Raw genomic sequence first — 19,333 nt, 5'->3', positions numbered from 1 at the left:
TTCTCTTCTTAGAATCATGGGGAAATATTTGAGTACATATGTGTTGAAAAACAAAGATTTCAGTGGAAGAAAATAGAAGTTATAGGAAAGAAAAAGGAAAATGAATGAGTCTGGTAAAAGTGCAAAGTGAAGACATGTGCTCTGGGGCACATGAAAGAAGGTAGTCTCAAAGACTGACTATAACTATAAATGACTATATCTTAGGTCAAACTGTACCTAAAATTGGAGGCAGAAATGTAGGAAGTTGAAGATAAGTTTTATTTTGTGTATATACTAGGAGTCTTAATTCAGTTGTTAAGCACTTCCTAAGTGCAGGACATGGTTCTGAGGGCTTGAATACAGAAATAAGAAAACTATCATGATATTTCTGATGATTTCTGATATTTACAGTCTGTTAAAGAAGACACATGAAACAATTTAAAGGGATAAATGTTCTAATAAGATAGTATTAAGTACAACAGAAACATCAATTAGGGGACCTAACCTAGTATCTTCAAGAAAATGACATAGGCTGAGACATGAACATTTAGTAATCACCCAGACATACAAAGAAGATATAAAAAATCAGCAAGCAATTATTTAGTATAGCTAGAGTAGAGGGTGCAGGGACAAAATTGGTGAGTGTAAATGGGCTATACAGAAGTATGCAGTAGCCAAATCTTAAGATGTTAAAAACCACATTGGCAACAGGAAGCTAATGCAAGTTCACTGAGATCAAATTTTCATTAAGATGATAAAGATATAATGGTGGTCTCTTCTAGGTAAGCGTCGGGGAGAGGTGAAGAGAATTTAGTATATTCAAAAATATGAAGGAATGTGTCTTGAAGAGAAAACATGATGATTGATTTTTGGAGTGGAAGATTTTTTTTTAAAGGGTCAAGAATGAGCCAGATAGATGGTGATAACAGTATTTTGAAATGGCAGTTGTTATAGTAAGGAACTGGTTTTAGTGGAAAGGGGAGAATTCTGTTTTAGAATTATGAAATATGAGAACTTCATCAAACAGCTAAGTAGCTCCTGGGTTCTTCAGTATGAAGCTCAGGTGAGAGAACTGGTTTAGTTTAATGTATATAGAAGTCTTCAATTTATAGTATCATTTTAAATCATCTAGAATATCTACTATTTCTTCAAAGCATAAAAGATTTACATACAGATATAATTACATGTGAATTAATATTTTATCATTATTTTACTACTTTTTCTTCCTTCTTTTATTATTACATTTTTAAACAGTTCTGGATTATTTCCTCTTCTTGCAAATGCTGCCATGTCTGTGAAACCAACTTTGCTCAGTTTATATGAGATATATTACTTGCCTTTGGGTAAAACACTGAAACCTGGTCTACAAGGATTATTAACTGGTATTCTCCCCGGCTTAGAAGAAGGATCAGAGTACTATGAGAGGTAAAATGGTGTTTGGTACAACTATGTAATCTAAATCATGCATTTGTCAGCAAGCATCCATAAATGTTTTCACCTCACAAAAATAATTTTATGTCTAATTCTAGACATTTAGTATATCACAGTAAGTTTCTATAGCAATAATATTATTATAGCATATCTTGTCTGTGTAACATACTGAAAGTATAACTGTATGGTATAAGTACAGACATAAGAGATAGATGGACTTGAGCAAGTTTTGTACTGTACTGTATGAGCTTAGGAAAACTTTTAGTTTCCTGATCTATCAAACAAGTGTAATAGTTATTTCATTGTGTTATTGTAAATAATGAAATCACTTAGTCCAGTGCCTTGCACATGTAAGTTACTCAAAAAACTGAGATTCATAATTCATTTTCTTTTTCTCTTCTGTGATTCATAATTCAAAATGATAATAGGATATTTATCAGGAGAGGTCATTTTTGGTTTTGGTGCTGTAGATTTAACCCTGGAATGCTTTACCACTGAGTTATATCCCAGTCCTTTTTTTTATTTTTTATTTTTGAGACAGGGTCTCCCTAGGTTGCTTAGGACCTCACTAAATTGCCCAAACTGACCTAAAATTTGGTAATTCTCCTGCCTCAGCCTTCTGAGTTGCTCATATTACAGGTGCGTGCCACTGTGCCCAACTAACAGGACATTTTGATTTATGAAAAGAATGGAAAACTGGTCGATATGCCAAAGTTTTAAAATTGGTGATGGGAAAAAATAGCCAAATATCAAGTACAGTGCTATTTCACTTGCTATTGACATGGTACTCTTTGATATTTTAGCTTTTTCAAAAAAAATGATCTGCTTTGTTTTAGAACCTGTTATAATTTTTTGAGAACTAATACTTGTAGACAATGCATAATGGCATCAAGTATCTTTAATATCTCATCACTGATATTTTTACCAAATAAACTGAGTTAGGCAGTAAAAATTGAAAATACCAAATTTACTTTGTGTATGCTTAATTAATTAAAATTTAAATAATTTAGTCAGGTACATTGACCACGTATTCTATTTTGTTGTATTTTATCTAATCCCATAATGCAGTAAGAATCTAACCCTGAAAATATTGGCCACTTTCAAAAACAAATTTTGTTCCTAATGCTTATTATTGTTCTTTAAATAATTTAAGTAGTTTACTTATTTGCTTATACTTTTAGAAATTTAATGTGGAATTATTTCCTTTAGCTTATAGATCAGTTTTGTTTTCAATTATCATATTCTAAGGTTTTTAAATGTGGTACAGTATCACATACCTGTAATCTCACCTACTCAGGAGACTGAGGAAGAAGTTAGAGGACTAATTCAAAGCCAAATTGGGAAATTTAGTGAGACCCTTTCTCAAAATAAAATATAAAAAGGGCTGGGGATAACTCAGTGGTATAGCATCCCTGACTTTAATCCCCAGTACCTGAAATAAAAAAAAGAAAGAAAGAAAAAAGGGACTTATAGATGCATTACTATTTTAATGCTTAGATAAACTGGGACCAGAAGATATTACAATGTTATTATTAAATCATATAACAAGTAAAACTCATCAAATTCTCTTGATTTTGACAATACTATAATATAATAGACATGTATTACATGATTTATCTTATGTTAAAAACAAAGTAATCTTTATGTAGTTCTTAAAGCACTAAAACATCATTGATTTCATTATAGGTCTAATTCATTAAAGTTATTGTGAACCATATAGTATGTGATTTTTTTTAAAAAGATTTAAAAATAAAATGTCTTTTAAGATGTAGGACAATAAAAGCTGTTCAAACGTAGGTTTACTGTTAACTTAAATGTGTATATGGTATTTTTTTAGAGTAATTTAACAACTAAATGATATTAAATAGACCTTGTGGTAGTGTTTTCATTGTTCTCATTTTACAGATGAGAAGACTGAAATGAAGAAAGATTAAATGGTTCCCCCAAAGTACACAGCTAGTACATAGTGGAGCCATGGCTTAAATCTAGTCCTCTAACTCTGAAATATTCTCCCTGTCTACATACGTTTCCAGAGTGGAGAATATGACTACAGCATAGATGCTTTTATACATTTTTGGAAGATCATAATAGTTGGCTTCTTTTAATGTGACACTGAATATTTCCTTTCTTACACCACTTTATTTTGTTTCTTCAGAACAAACACATTGTTGGAAAAGGTTGCTGCTGCAGTAGACCAGTCAGCATTCTACAGTGCTCTTTGGGGTAGCCTTCTCACCAGTCCTGCTGTTCGTTTACCTGGAATTACATATGTACTTGCCCATTTGAACAGAAAACTTTCTATGGAAGATCAACTTTATATAATTGGTAGTGATATTGAGCTCATGGTAGGTCTAAAATTATGGTTGCCTATTTCACAAGTATTTTTTTAGAGCCACTATTCAGTGTGGGTGGTTGAGGATTATGCAATGAATAAAGTTCCTATTTTCACGGAGCTTATATTTTTTTCACCAAGGAAAACTAAAGAGCAAAATTATCAATAATTATTGATTTTAAGAAGTTTAATATTTTCATGAACAATAATGGCTATTTGTTATCTCTATCATCTGTTATTCAGCAAATTAATGGTTTTTATTATTACTATCTTACTAACCGATCAAACAACTGTTAACATAGCTACATTTATTGTATTCCAAGGTGAAATTTTTCTTCAATCACAGTTTCCTTAATAAAAAAATGAATTTTAGATAAAATGATATAGGCAGATTCTGCATGGGATTTGTGTGACAGATGTAATACTAAAGGAGATAGTGAAAGTAGAAAAGAATCACGTTGATTGCTTATTTACATTTCTTAATTTCAAGATTAAAGTATAATTTATGTTCACTTTCACTGAATTTAACCCTTCTGTATGAACAGCTGTATGAATTTTGACAAACACTTATGATAATGTAACTTCTACTACAATGAAGATACAGAAAACTACCTCATCCCAAAAGGTTGCCCTTTTTAGTTGGTCCCCTTCTTTTATACTTCCAGGCCCTTGCAAACATTGTTCTATTTTCTGTTTCTATAGTTTTGCTTTTTCCAAAGTGTTATATAAATGTAATCATGCTACACGTAGCTATATGTAGCCTTTAAGTATTGTTTTCCACTTTTCTTAACATTTAAATTCATCCATGTTTCTCTATGTATCACTGATTGCTACATATTATTCTGTTGTAAGATGGTACCACAATTTGATTATTCACTTATCAGTTAGTGGACATTTAACTTGGAGCCCATTTGGGGCAAATGTTAATAAAACTACAATAAACATTTGCATACAAATATTTGCATAGACATGTTGGGGATGACTTGGTGAAGTCACTAGAAAACCCCACAGGTTATATAATACTAATACTGTAAACATTTGTTTGTAATCTCTTGATCTTTAGAAGTGTACTTTTATTTATTAGGGAAAAGGAAGACTCATTACATTTTTATGGCAAATTTCCCAGCATAACAGACAATAGGTATTAAAAGTTCTCTTATTTCAGGTAGAAGCAGTAAGTACTTCGGTACAGGACTCAAGTGTACTTGTACAGAGGAGCACACTGGACCTCATACTCTTCTGTTTTCCATTCCACATGAGTCAGGTAAAACATTATTGCTGATATTAATACAAGGCATTCTTGGAAAATGAGATTCATGATGAGTGGTTATTTTTTAAAGGTATTATGGTGGATTATTTTGTTTTATAAATCAACAAGTGCATAGAAAACAAGTTCCTTTGTTTGTTTGTTTATACATACATACATACCAGGGATTAAACCCAAGGATTACTAACCACTGATCCACATTCCAAACCCGTTTTTTATTTTGAGACAAGTTGCTTAGGGTCTCTCTTAAGTTGCTGAGATTGGCTTTGAACTTGGATCCTCCTATCTCAGCATCCTGAGCCTCTGGAATTATAGGCATGCGCCACTGTACTTGTTACAAGTTCCTTTCTTAGGAGTGGAAAAATTGTGCAAATTTTGAAGAAAAAAGGCTTTTCTGATGTGATAGCAATATAGTAATTGAATTAGATTATTTCAAATTTCTGTAAAAAGCAAAAGGTGCTCCTTGCTAACTCAAAGTCAATACTCTGAGACCCAGGCTTTCTATTTAGCCAGTATCAATCTGTCTGATATCATGCTCTGGCGATTTTGGGATTCATGCCAGAACCATAGCAGAGTTGGGTATAATTTGAGTCACAGATATTTAGTCACTGTGACATTTGCTGATACTTTTACCAAATCAGAGTAACTGACTTGACAAATCATCAACAAAGTGTTTCATTACTGTAGTTTAATTTAATCTCTTCATTTTTAAAGAAATCATCTAATTATCTTTTAAATTCTTACCTTTAATGAAGAGTGATTTAGAGCACAGAATGTAAGCATTCAGAATAGGGGGACTATATGCTTAAAACAAGTAATAAGAGAGAATTTCTACCTTGAAAAAGTGAGGTTATTTCTAAAAAGGCATTAGTAGAAAAGACTATTTTGATTTTCATAATGATCATTGGCTAATTTTTCTGTATTATTTTACTCAATTTTTTTCTTTACTGCTCTGCTTATTTTTGTTACTTCATTATTTATTCAAATTAAGTAAAGTAGTAATTGAAGACTTATACTTCATTGTCTATATTGTCACTAATTAGGACATAAACCACCTCCAGTTTCTATTTTGAAACTCACCCCTTAACCAGGAGCCTTTATTCTGTCCTTGAACTTTTCACAGAAACCCCTACTAGAAAACTTCAGTATAGTCTAAACTTGCGCATGCTGTAGTATAGGTGTGGATAAATAATTCATTGAGTAAGAATGATTTTTTTACTTTTTTAAAAAAGCTTGTAAATAAGCAGGAAGGGGATTTCCAAAAAAGAAAGATCAGTGGAGTAAACAAAGGAGAATAAAGGAAGGAAGGAGGGATGAGATAGGAAAAGACAGTGGAATGAATCTGACCTAACTTTCCTATGTACTTATGAATATATCACAGTGAATATCACCAGCATATATATATATATCCACAAGACACTAACAAAAGAAAATTAAGTAAATAGTAGAAAGATCAGTAGAGTAGAGGGAAAGAAAATGGAGGTTGCCGGGAAGGGAAAGGGGCAGTACTGCGGACTATATTAGAATAATTTCCATGCTTTTATGTCAGAATGAATCCTATTGTTATGTATAACTAAAAAGAACCTATAAAAATTGAAATTGAAAAAAAGATCTTATAAAAGAAAACAAAGAATATGCCCAAGAAATATATGTGATCCCAAAACTTAAAACATACGTGTACTATCTGGCTCTTTATCAAAGAAATTTGTTGACCTTTGCTCTTGAATTTTCTTCCGTTCTAAACAGTTAATATTAATAATTCCTCAGTTGATGGGTTCCTCAACAGGCTCTGAGGAATTAAGTCTTGGTAGATTTAAATTGGTTAGAACTTAATTTATAATCTCACTACATCAGTGATCCTGAACCTTTTCAGCTTGTACTTCCTTAAGTACTTTATTATTTTATACTAGACAGGATTTTCTCAAATCTTACCTTCTACAATTTTTATGTAAAAAAAAAAGCTATGTTGAATATGATTTTTTAAAAAGTACACACCTAATTCTAATATTCTTTTACCCATTACTGGACCCAGTTCTTATATTCTGATCCTTGTTACTGTATCAAATATTAGGCTACGTGAGTCATCTTGTTTTCCTCCTTTACCTGTTTTCATGTCTTGCATATAATATACTGTTAGCAAGTATTAATTGTTATTGTAACTTAACAGAGTCAGTCTGTCTTTATCCCAAAACTATGATAGCTATTATATTACAACTGGACGATTAGACTTGAGCTTGTTTAATGGAAAGCTGACCTGACTCTCTAGTATATACACCTTTGAGATTATAATAGATTTTTTAAAATATATTTCAAGTATGGGTAATGTCAGTAATAATCAGAAATGACTTCTTGGCTCAGTGGTAGATGTGCAGATCCTAGGCTCAATCTCAATCACAACCCCCCACAAAAAAAGACTTCTTATACCTTATGTGTTTGATGACAAAGTTGTATATATTATATATAACATTTTGAAATATGTATACATTGTAAGTGTCTAAATCAAGCAAATTCATGGATTATTAGCTCATATACTTAACATTTTCTGAAGTGACACCATTTAAAATCTCCTCAGTGATTTCGAAAAATACATTGTTATTCGATTTTCAAAAATACCATGTATTGTTATTAACTATAGTTACCATGTCCTATAGTAGTTTTCTTGAACTTATTACTCCCATCTAACTGAAATTTTGTATCTTTGACAAACATCTACTACTTCTAACTTTTTAAGAGTAGTTTTTCTCCCAAAATAAGATTGGGAAACATTGTGCTTTTTAAAATTTTGTGAAAATATTCATAAACCACATATCTGATGTTGAATCGACAAATCAGCAGTTCTCAAATGCTTCGATTGCAGGACCCCATTTTACTCAAAAATTATTGAGAATGCTTATATATGATAGAAATTAAAACAGGCAAATTAAAAAATGTTCACTCATTTATTGTAAAATAGCAATAACAATTACATTAGTGTAACTAACATTTTTTTGAAAGTATGTTCCCACACATAAAAAAAATTAACAAGAAGCATTGTTTCATATTCATTGCCAGTCTTTTTAATATCTGGCTTAATAGTACAAAGCAGAATGTTTATACCTGCTTCTGTGATATGTCAAATTCCTTATTTGAAGTATATGAAGAAAAATCTGTTCTCACATTGATATGTAGTTAGAAAAGCAAGGAATAGCCAGGCACAGTGGCATATGCCTGTGATCCCAGTGGTTCAGGAGCCTGAGGTAGGAGGATCAAAGCCAGCCTCAGCAACTTAGTGAGACCCTGTCTCTAAATCAAATATTTTTTAAAAAGTCTAGGGATGTTGTTCAGTTAAGTGCTCCAGGATTCAATGCCTGGTTCCAAAAAAAACACCAAGGAGTACTTCAATAGTATCCTATTAAAACTGCATATTCTTTGATACTAAGCCAAAATTTGAGAAACTATAGTTTTAAAAATTATCGCAAATGGAGTCTAAAACTTTACAGATTCTGGGTTTTTTTTTTTGTTGTTGTTGTTGTTGTTGTTTGTTTGTTTTGGTACCAGGTATTGAACCCAGGATGCTTAACCTCTGAGCGACATCCCCACCCCTTTTTATTTTGAGACAGGATCTTGCTAAATTGTTAGGGTCTCATCAAGTTGCTGAGGCTGGCTTTGAACTTGCAATCCTCCTGCCTCAGCCTCCTAAGCATCTGGGATTACAGGTGTGTACTGCCACACCTCCAACATGTTCTGTTTCATTGAAATTCACTTGTCTGTCTTGCACTTACATTAGATCTTTTACTCATATATGCTTTTATAACATCATGATTGGTTATTTAGAAAATCCTGGTTTACTGAATTATGCAGACATTCCAAATGTGGCACATTTCATTATATAGTATCAATTACACTTATTACTGTTGACACTAATTTTGTCAGTAGATATTTTTAGGTTTGGGGAAACTTGAGCCCAATAGGGGAAAGCTTTCAAACCAATTCATTTCAAAACAGTACAACTTCAACACAAATACAAGTTTTCCAAAATTCTGATTTTTCTCTTGTAATCTCAAATTTTATTGTTTGTAACTTATTTTCCTTTTTTACAATTTATTTTTATTGTAAACAAATGGGATATATCTTGTTTCTCTGTTTGTACATGAAGTAGAGGCATACCATTTGTGTAATCATACATTTACATAGGGTAATGGTGTTTGATTCATTCTGTTATTTTTCCTTCTCCCCCACCCCTCCCACCCCTCTTTTCCCTCTATACAGTCACTCCTTCCTCCATTCTTGCCCCCCTCCCACCCCCCATTATGTGTCATCATCCACTTATCAGCGAGATCATTGGTCCTTTGGGTTTCTGAGATTGGCTTATCTCACTTAGCATGATATTCTCCAATTTCATCCATTTGCCTGCAAATGCCATAATTTTATCATTCTTTATGACTGAGTAATATTTCATTGTATATATATATCACAGTTTCTTTATCCATTCATCAATTGAATGGCATCTAGGTTGGTTCCACAATCTGGCTATTGTGAATTGAGCAGCTATGAACATTGATGTGGCTGCATCTCTGTAGTATGCCGATTTTCAGTCCTTTGGGTATAGGCCAAGGAGTGGGATAGCTGGGTCATAAGGTGGTTCCATTCCAAGTTTTCTAAGGAATCTCCACACTGCTTTCCAGAGTGGCTGCACTAATTTGCAACCCCACCAGCAATGTATGAGTGTACCTTTTTCCCCACATCCTCTCCAACACCTATTGTTGCTTGTATTCTTGATAATCACCATTCTAATTGGGGTGAGATGGAATCTTAGGGTGATTTTGATTTTCATTTCTCTTATTACTAAAGTTGGTGAACATTTTTTCATTTATCTGTTGATTGCTTGTAGATCTTCTTCTGTGAAGTGTCTGTTCATTTCCTTCACCCATTTGTTGATTGGGTTATTTGTATTCTTGGTGTAGAGTTTTTTGAGTTCTTATATATATTCTGGAAATTAGTGCTCTATCTGAAGTGTGAGTGGCAAAGATTTTTCTCCCACTCTGTAGGCTCCCTCTTCACATTGCTGATAGTTTCCTTTGCTGAGAGAAAGCTTTTTAGTTTGAATTTATCCCAGTTATTGATTATTGCTTTTATTTCTTGTGCTATGGGAGTCCTGTTAAGGAAGTGATCCTAAACTGACATGTTGAAGATTTGGACCTACTTTTTCTTCTGTAAGATGCAGGATCTCTGGTCTGATTCCAAGGTCCTTGATCCATTTTGAGTTGAGTTTTGTGCAGGGTGAGAGATAGGGGTTTAGTTTCATTCTGCTGCATATGAATTTCCAGTTTTCCCAGCACCATTTGTTGAAGAGGTTATCTTTTCTCCATTGCATATTTTGGCCCCTTTGTCTAGTATGAGAAAATTGTATTTATTTGGGTTTGTGTCCATGTCCTCTTTTCTGTACCATTGATCTACCTGTCTATTTTGGTGCCAATACCATGCTGCTTTTGTTACTATTGCTTTGTAGTATAGTTGAAGTTCTGGTATTGTGATACCCTCTGCTTCACTCTTCCTGCTAAGGATTGCTTTAGCTATTCTGGGTTTCTTATTCTTCCAGATGAATTTCATGATTGCTTGCTCTATTTCTGTAAGGTACATCATTGGGATTTTAATTGGAATTGCATTGAATTTGTATAGCACTTTTGGTAGTATGGCCATTTTGACATTATTAATTCTTCCTATCCAAGAACATGGGAGATCTTTCCATCTTCTAAGGTTTTCTTTAATTTCTTTCTTTAGTGTTCTGTAGTTCTCACTGTAGAGGTCTTTCACCTCTTTTGTGAGATTGATTCCCAATATTTTAATTTCTTCAAGGCTATTGTGAATGGGGTAGTTTTCCTAACTTCTCTTTCTGAAGATTCATCACTTATGTATACAAATGCATTAGATTTATAAGCATTGATCTTATATCCCGCTACTTTACTGAATTCACTTAAGAGTTCTAAAAGTTTTCTGGTGGAATTTTCTTGTTCCTCTAAATATATAATCATGTCATCAGCAAATAGGGATAGTTTGAGTTCTTCTTTTCCTATTCGTATCCCTTTAATTTCTTTGGTCTGTCTAATTGCTCTGGCTAGAGTTTCAAGGACGATGTTGAATAGAAGTGGTGAAAGAGGGCATCCCTGCCCTGTTCCAGTTTTTAGGGGGAATGCTTTCAGTTTTTCACCATTTAGAATGATACTGGCCATGGACTTAGCATAGATGGCCTTTACAATGTTAAGGACTTATTTTCCTTGAAGTGACTGGATCACTTTTGATAAAATGACTGACAAGTGACGATTTCTGAGTAGTTATCATATATGGGTTAGGTCATTCTTTTAGGTAAAAATGGTATTCTGTGAAAAAGTTGGTAGTTCAGTTCACAACACTTAGGAGTCATGCACAGCTTTTCCTTGAGACAAGTATCATACTTATGTGCTTTATGTCTTCATGTTTCCTTACACAGAATATTAAAAGATGTACTCAAGGTTCAATATTTAATGAAACAAATTTTTGGTGTTTCATTAACAACATTGTTAAAGAATTATTAAACTAGCTTTTGCATGTCTATGCATGCATGCTGGAATTAAACTCAGGGCCTCACACATGCTAGTTCATCATTGAACTACACTGTGAGTCTACTTTTCTGTTTTTGTTTTTGACTTAACTCTGAGAAAATGGCAATAAAAATAGAATGATAACAAGTTGTGAGAATGCTACTGTACTGTTGCTTTTTTTAATACTAAGGGTGCCAGTTGTTTTACCTACTTACTGTATGATCAGGACAAATGCCCACACAAGAACAACAAAAAAAAGCAAATAACATCCTGATGTCATTTTAAGTATATATAGCTTTATTGATTATGTATGAATATACATACTTTGTGGACTTACTGAAATAGTCTTAGAGATTCCCAAGGGCCCAGGGACACTTTGAAAATTGCATAGATAAATCAAAGATATTTGTTTTCAAAGGAATAACATCAACTGTTGATGATACATGTTCTGTAACATCTCAGTTATTGCCAGTTAAGGAAGCATGGTATAGGAAACAGTTCTCTGGTCTATAATTAACAAGAAGTAACTTCTGCATACAGCTGTGACACTAAACCAGACACTTGAATTTAGTTAAGCACTTGGCCCCTGGGAGGCTCTGATCTTTTATTTATAGAGTGAATGTTAAATAACCCAATTTCCAAGTTACCTTCTAATTCTCAGATTCAAAGATTCTATTCTAAAGTGATTATCTAGTAATATTCATAAAATTAACAGCAAATTCATTAGCTGAATTCCATATTTTTTTTCAACTTTTTACCCTTTTAGTTGAAATCACATGTCCTTTAATCATGTTTTATGGCTCTGGGAAAGAGGGGAAAAATTCCTTAAGATCTGGGAAAAATGAAAAAATATTAAAATTGGTTAAACCTTGATGATTGGTTACAAAGAAGATTCATTATATTGTTTTCTGTATTTTTATATGTTTGAAATATTACAAGTAGAATTTTTTTGGGGGGGAGGGGGTACTGGGGATTGAACCCAGGACCTTGTGCTTGTAAGGAAAGCACTCTTCCAACTGAGCTACATTCCCACCCACAAGTAGAATTTTTTAAAAGAAAACATGAATGGCTTAGAATTGATGAAGATAGTGACTTTATGAGGAGTTAGTCAGCAAGACTAATTGGCATGTAATTTTCTTGTCAGTCTCCCATCTTGCTTTATTTCCCATTTTGTGTTAGATTTTGCTAATTGGATAAGAACAGAACTTTAAACCAAATGTTAAAATAATTCCATTATGGTTTCAGCTATAAAATTAAGTCATGTTTCCTAAATTTCTTCTTGTTTTCTAGTCTGTAAACTGGAAGTAATAGTTCCTGTGTTTGAAAGACCAAATGAAATAATGTTATATGAGAATACCTCATACACCCTAATGCTCAGAGTATAAGGATTAAAAACAGTGATATAATTTTGTATATGATTAAATAGCCACATTCCCAACTTTTTCAGGCTACTCGACCAGATATGATCAGGATCTTGTCAGCAGCCCTTCATGTAGTACTAAGGAGGGATATGTCCCTGAATAGAAGACTGTATGCATGGCTCCTTGGTAGGTATTTGATGTTTGCGGTCATATTTGAGAAAAAGTGAAGGGAGATTAGCCACTCATAAATATTATCAAGTTGTGTATATGTCCAAAGTGGAAAAAAAACCTGCAAGCTTGTTCTCTATCTTTGGTGTACTGTATGAAGAAATTTCAGAAGCTTCTTAGACAAAGAGGCTATTTGAATCCATAATCAATATAATAACAAAATTTTTAGAAATTTTCAAGTCATTGAAGAACTGGTAAGTACCAGTATCTCAGTTATGGTATCAGCCTCCTAATCAGTTCATAAAACAGTGTATACACTTTGATCTCTACACTTTTTATGAATTTTTGGCCTGTCCTCTCAACTTCTTATTGTCTGGTGTGAGAGCACATAATTTTACTTATCTTGGATGTTCTGAGTCTTTCAATTATTTCACTGTAGATAAAATTTGGAGGGGGAAGGAATAGGATAATTCTGTGAGAAAATTATTATATTATATATAGAATTGGTTTTCCTTTATTAAACTATCTAAAATGATCTCTCTTGCTGACATTGAATGGGCTACTAATTGGTAAGTGCTTAGTGCTGTTTTTGAGATATTTGCTGTTTTGGTGTTTAGTAAGCAACAGTTTTGAGAATTTCATTTTAATTCATTTTGTGATTTATTTTCATGGAGGTTTTGATAACAACGGTGCTATCATAGGACCCAGAAGTACAAGACACAGTAATCCTGAAGAACATGCCACTTACTATTTCACTACCTTTTCAAAAGAATTGTTAGTCCAGGTAAGTACTTTCATTATTCTTTGCTTACTCATTAACCACTAAAGTTACTAAAAAAGACAAAGTCTTTCCTTAATTGAATTCATAGTTGAAGGGGCAGAGACAAGACTCAAAAACTTCCTATGAATGACTATAATGAGTAAATGCTACAATGAAATAGGTAATCATAAGCTAGACTCTCATATAAGGCCAAAGGTTTTTTTTCTTCTTACTTTGTTTTCATGACTTTTTTTTTTGTTTTGCTTTGTTTTGTTTTGTTTTTTTGGGTGCTGGGGATTGAACCCAGGGCCTTGTGCTTACAAGGCAAGCATTCTACCGTCTGAGCTCTCTCCCCAGCCCCTGTTTCCATGACTTTTAAAAGATAGTTGGAACGTCTCACCTTTCTGCCTCTGAAAAGGGAACTTTTCTAAAAGTAGACTAGGACCTTTATTATTGTCTAAGGAGCTCCAGGGAAATTTGGGCTATAACAGGAATCTGTGATAAAATTGCCTTTGCAATGTAAAGTTAAAATAATTCATAAATTTATTTCATATTAATTTTATTTAAGTTATATGTATTCAAGATGTCTCAAATTGAGAAAATGCATGATATCAGAAGCATTTTTAAATGAGGTTATATGCTAAATTTTGAGTCACTAATGGCAAAATAATTGTGTAATAGTGGATAATGTCATGTTGTGGCATGGTTTGGGGATCATGATCTTTCTTCTTTTTAAAAATTTTTTTTGAACCTTTATTTATATGTGGTGCTGAGAATCAAACTCAGTGCCTCACACATGCCAGGCAAGCATTCTGCCATTGAGCCACAACCCCAGCCAGAGGGATCATGATCTTAAGCAAACATTTTCATTTGGAGGGCAGACACTCAACTCATGAATATACTTTTCTTGATTATCTTTGATTCTTCTATTTTTTTTTCTAGAGAAAATTTAAGCACAATTTTCTTCTCTCTAGAGAAATGAAAATAGCATTTTTCTTCCTGTCAGAGGAAGAAGGTATCAGAAAAGGAATAGGATATATAAATCTCCATTGCATGTGGTTATATTTTAAAATATGTTTTCCTAAAAAATTGTTTACTAAATAACAGTGTACTTTTTTGTTTTAAAGGCAATGGTGGGAATCTTACAAGTGAATGGATTTGGAGAAGAGAGCACTCTAATGCAAGATCTAAAACCTTTTCGTATTTTAATCAGTTTGCTGGACAAACCTGAGCTAGGTATTATATACTGCTGTCTAAAGATGACATGTGGTAGTTTTATATTGCTTCATAATAAAATTAAGACAAAGTCATTAGGAAAATTGCTGTATTTGTTTTTATTCTTTATTTTGAGACAAGGTCTCATTAAGTTACTGAAGGCCTTACTAAGTTCCTAAGTCTGGCTTTGAACTTGTGATACTCCTGCCTCAACCTCCCAAGTCTCTGGGATTACAGGCATGTGCCACCACACCCCACAGGAAAATTACTGTATTTTGAGGTGGCTTTTAAATACAAGTTCTCAATAATTTTTTTTACCTGAAGTTCACTCTGCAAAGTAAGAGGTTACAAGTATGTATACAGCCTGTATATTGTCATCATACCTGATACTCTGTATCACATATGTAGCAGAAGAGTCATGATTTAAAGATGTTATCTAAGTTCCTCCTAACCCTTATTAAATAACTGAAATTGAATCATTTCTGATCTATTGTAACTAACTGTAGTTGACAAAATTCACAGGCTGAAGCAGAAATATTTAGATTACATTTCTCTTCTTTCCCACAATGCTTTTTATTCTGTTTTCCCTTTCTTGAGTGTATTTGTTATATTTTACGTAAAATATAACAAATATGGTACTTGAGAAAGAAATTAAGAAAAAATATAAATTTTATAAATAATGAAATAATGAAGAACATAATTTCATCAAGTTATACGCAGATTTTTTAGCAAATATGCCAAAGCTTATCAAGTCTCAAAATGAAAAATGAATATTTTAAAATATAAAAATAACAAGTTCTATCAATGGCTTTAGTAGGTTTACATTTTAGGTATTATGATGAAGCTGAAAAATTTTAAAGGAAATTGGCATCTGTTATAGCAATAAAATTTAGCTTTATGTAATTTAAAATTATTTAATTAATAGTAGTAATGCCAGTATTATTTATTGAATAATAAATATATTCTAGGAACTATGCCTGGACCTTATAAGGGAGTAGTCCTCTGTTCCTTAATACATAAATATTTTTCCTAATTCTTAAAACTACCCTCTAAGTTTGTTATTTATTATCCTTATTCAGGTTGAGGAAACTAAAGCTCTAAGAAGTTAAATAACTTGTTCAAGGAAACAGAGATATTACCTGACCCAACAAGTTGCCCTGATTCTGCCATTTCTCTTATGTGAATCCATACTTTAAATAGACATATGTCCCATTATTCATTATTTCACAAGTTTCTCAAAATGTGAAGTTAACTTTAGCCTCTGAAAATATATATTTTTTTAAATACCTGATTTAAAGCATCCTTTAATTGGACCAATTTCCAGATAGTCAAGACTTTCTATTGCTAATTATTTACTGTCTTTAATTTGTATATTATTATTTTAGGACCTGTAATTCTAGAAGATGTTCTTATTGAGGTGTTTAGAACATTATATTCTCAATGCAAAGCAGAACTGGATCTTCAAATGGAACCACCATTTAATAAGGATCATGCTCAGTTAAGCAGGTAGATTATTTAAAAATTAAATATGACATAAAAATACCCTCATTTATTAATATTGATAAAGTGGACATGATTCAGTCAGTAGAACTTGAAGTATTAATAATAACGGGGGGAACTTACTCTATACTTTGTGTTCTGATGAGTAAAATGGAGTTAAAAAATCACTGTATTTTGATAGTATGAAATATCCTAATTTACTGCCCTCATTATTCAAGCAGAACTTTAAGTATGAAAGTACAACCACCACATATTCGAGGGTTTGTTTTTAATCTCACCAGTTTAGAAAATTAAACTTAGGCAGTTAATGTAAAAATACTGACCCCAGGAAATTACATTTGCCAGACTCACATGAAAGTGCTGCGTGTCAGTTAATAAAGGGAATTGTATCTTGCTTGGTAACCAGTCCTGGTTGTTTTTATGAGGTAGTGCCTCTTGGTGACTTGACATACTCAGGACCAAAATCATAAGATCACAAAAAAAGAGGAAGACAAAGTTAATTACATAAATGAAAGTCTACTGGATATTCATTTTTTTTAGGTTTATTTCTTCTTTCAGGTAAATACATGTTTTTGAGTGCCTGGGACACATTTACACATCCTGTTCTCAAAGTCAGTAATACATACTGATAAAATCTTTTCTTCTCTGCTTCAACAAACCACTTCTTTTCTAGTGTCATCTGTCATTATAATATGACAAAAATTCTAAGGCTATAAATGATTTTATTTGTATTTCATTGGTATCTCCTTGTGATAAGTTAGAGATACTCTACACTTTCCTAAAGCATACTTTTATTTGCACATACAAACGTTTTAAGGCAGTTTTTTTTTTATTTCTGATGATATAATACCCTGTATTTTTAGTTAGAAAAGTTAATGATGAATCTAATACTACTGTTTCATTCTGTACTCTGCCTGAGAATTCATCTTGCCAAATAGAGTTTTAGTCTTTTCTACTATCACCTACTAGTTGTATTTACAGTATCTCACTCTATAAAGACAATTATTTTAATTGTTAGAAAGGGTAAAACTATTAAATTGTTTTCATTGCTATTGCAGGAGAAAAATAGATAAGTTATAGTCTGAAGGTTTAAGGGTAGCCATTTTAAATAACAAAATGATTTTTTCCTCATGGAATTTGAATAATAATGACTTTTTATAATAGTAGTCCTATCTGATCTTAGTTTTCAAGGTAAGAATAGTAATATGGATAAAACTAATCAAAATAAACTTACCCTTTCTTAAGAAATTCCTAAATAGCATAGAAAAGTAGCAAAATTCTTCAGAATCAAGGCTGTCAAAATCAGATTACTACTCATGTGCCAAAGTTTGGTGCAAAGTTAACAGTTATGCACTTAAAGGAGTTTAAAAAGAATTTTCTGTCCTTTCGTGGGTTTTGTTATGCAGAGATTATACAAGGCTAATTTCTGATCTTGATCATACATTTGAATTATGAAAGCTCAAAGTGTGAAAAAAATTACATAGAAATTAATAGGAGAGTAGCAATAGATAAAAATGATCTTTTGCAATCTTTTTACTAGCACATTTTCTAGCAACTACCTAGGAATATGTGTTCCCTAATAATATTGCACTCAAATTTAAATTTGAAAAACATAAATATTAATATTTTTAGTTTTTGTTTGTTTTCTTTTCTTCAGTAAATTAAGGGAAAACAAGAAAACAGCAGAGCTGATTAAAACTGCCAACCTTCTCTTTAATTCCTTTGAACCTTATTATATGTGGGATTACGTTGCTCGTTGGTTTGAAGAATGTTGTAGGTATGTTAAATTATTTTATTTTAATAACATCCAATGCTAACTTTTGATTTTTTTAAAATTGTTCAATCTAATAATATTGTTGTTTTACACATTCTATTACTGAAAACTATTAATTATTTACTAGCCATAATCTAACTCTACCATGTCACTCTATAATATTAAAAATCATTGATCATATAATCTTAGAATTAAAAAGTAGTTTAGACGAGTTAGTCATTTACCAACGTAGATGAAAGATTTTACCTCTCCAGCCTGCAGTAAATAATCCAACTTTTGTTTGGTGGAGAGAAGATAGAAGGTGTGCTATTGGGAAGTGTGCTGAGACACTTTGATTAAAACCTCCTTGGTCATTCCTGTGTTTTTAAAGCTATAGGATTAGCCCTTTTTGTCAATGGTAAGCAATACCTCTTAGGTTATAAAACTAAAAAAAGGCTGGTTTGAAAACTCTAGAATGCTAGTAATCTTGACTAAAATCTGACTGAATTCTAGACCAAATTCTCTCAGAACCAGATTAACCTCTCAAGCCTCAGGAGCACATAGTCATAAAGTAAATATGTATCATCTTTGGTTTAAGAGTCTTTAAAGATATAAATGTTTCTGCTCTTCATGAATTCCTTTAATACTTATAAGGTTGTTTACTTACCCATTTGGCAGATGTTGAACACCCAGTTGAAAAGCATTGTGCTAGGCATATAGACAGTCCATCTTTGAAGACCTTATTGTGGGCCAAGTAAGACATGCACATGTATATTCCTAGTATTAAATTAAAATTTTTAAATGACTCAGTTTAAAATATAGAAATGCAGAGGAATTATGAATATCTTTCACCACCTGACCTTACCCTAGGTTTTTGCCTTCTGTGTTCACAAATACACATCCACACTTCTGTTTATTTCTGTTCACAGACACATATCCATGCATCTTGAGCTAACGTGAACTAGTCTCTGAAAACACATTACCTTTTATGCTGCTGAATTGTGGGCTAT

General features: G+C 32.4%; 1 protein-coding gene across 9 annotated transcripts in view; it reads left to right on the top strand.

Moving 5' to 3' along the window:
• Dop1a (DOP1 leucine zipper like protein A) overlaps positions 1-19,333 on the top strand; it is a 79,911-nt gene that overhangs the window by 2,701 nt on the left and 57,877 nt on the right. For 8 of the 9 annotated variants that reach the window (XM_047559576.1, XM_047559580.1, XM_047559579.1 and 5 more), the window contains exons 2-9: positions 1,234-1,404; positions 3,566-3,755; positions 4,908-5,006; positions 13,014-13,113; positions 13,770-13,879; positions 14,983-15,091; positions 16,456-16,576; positions 18,228-18,347. In XM_047559576.1, the coding sequence (XP_047415532.1) occupies positions 1,268-1,404; positions 3,566-3,755; positions 4,908-5,006; positions 13,014-13,113; positions 13,770-13,879; positions 14,983-15,091; positions 16,456-16,576; positions 18,228-18,347 (986 nt within the window). In that variant the 5' untranslated portion in view covers positions 1,234-1,267. The remainder of the gene's footprint in view (positions 1-1,233; positions 1,405-3,565; positions 3,756-4,907; positions 5,007-13,013; positions 13,114-13,769; positions 13,880-14,982; positions 15,092-16,455; positions 16,577-18,227; positions 18,348-19,333) is intronic. The other variant, XM_047559578.1, reaches the window with a different exon arrangement.

The sequence above is a fragment of the Sciurus carolinensis genome, chromosome 7, assembly GCF_902686445.1.
Source record: "Sciurus carolinensis chromosome 7, mSciCar1.2, whole genome shotgun sequence".
Classification (NCBI taxonomy): Eukaryota; Metazoa; Chordata; class Mammalia; order Rodentia; family Sciuridae; genus Sciurus; species Sciurus carolinensis.
The sequence above is the reverse complement of the archived record's forward strand: the minus strand, read 5'-3'. Positions and strand labels throughout refer to the sequence as shown.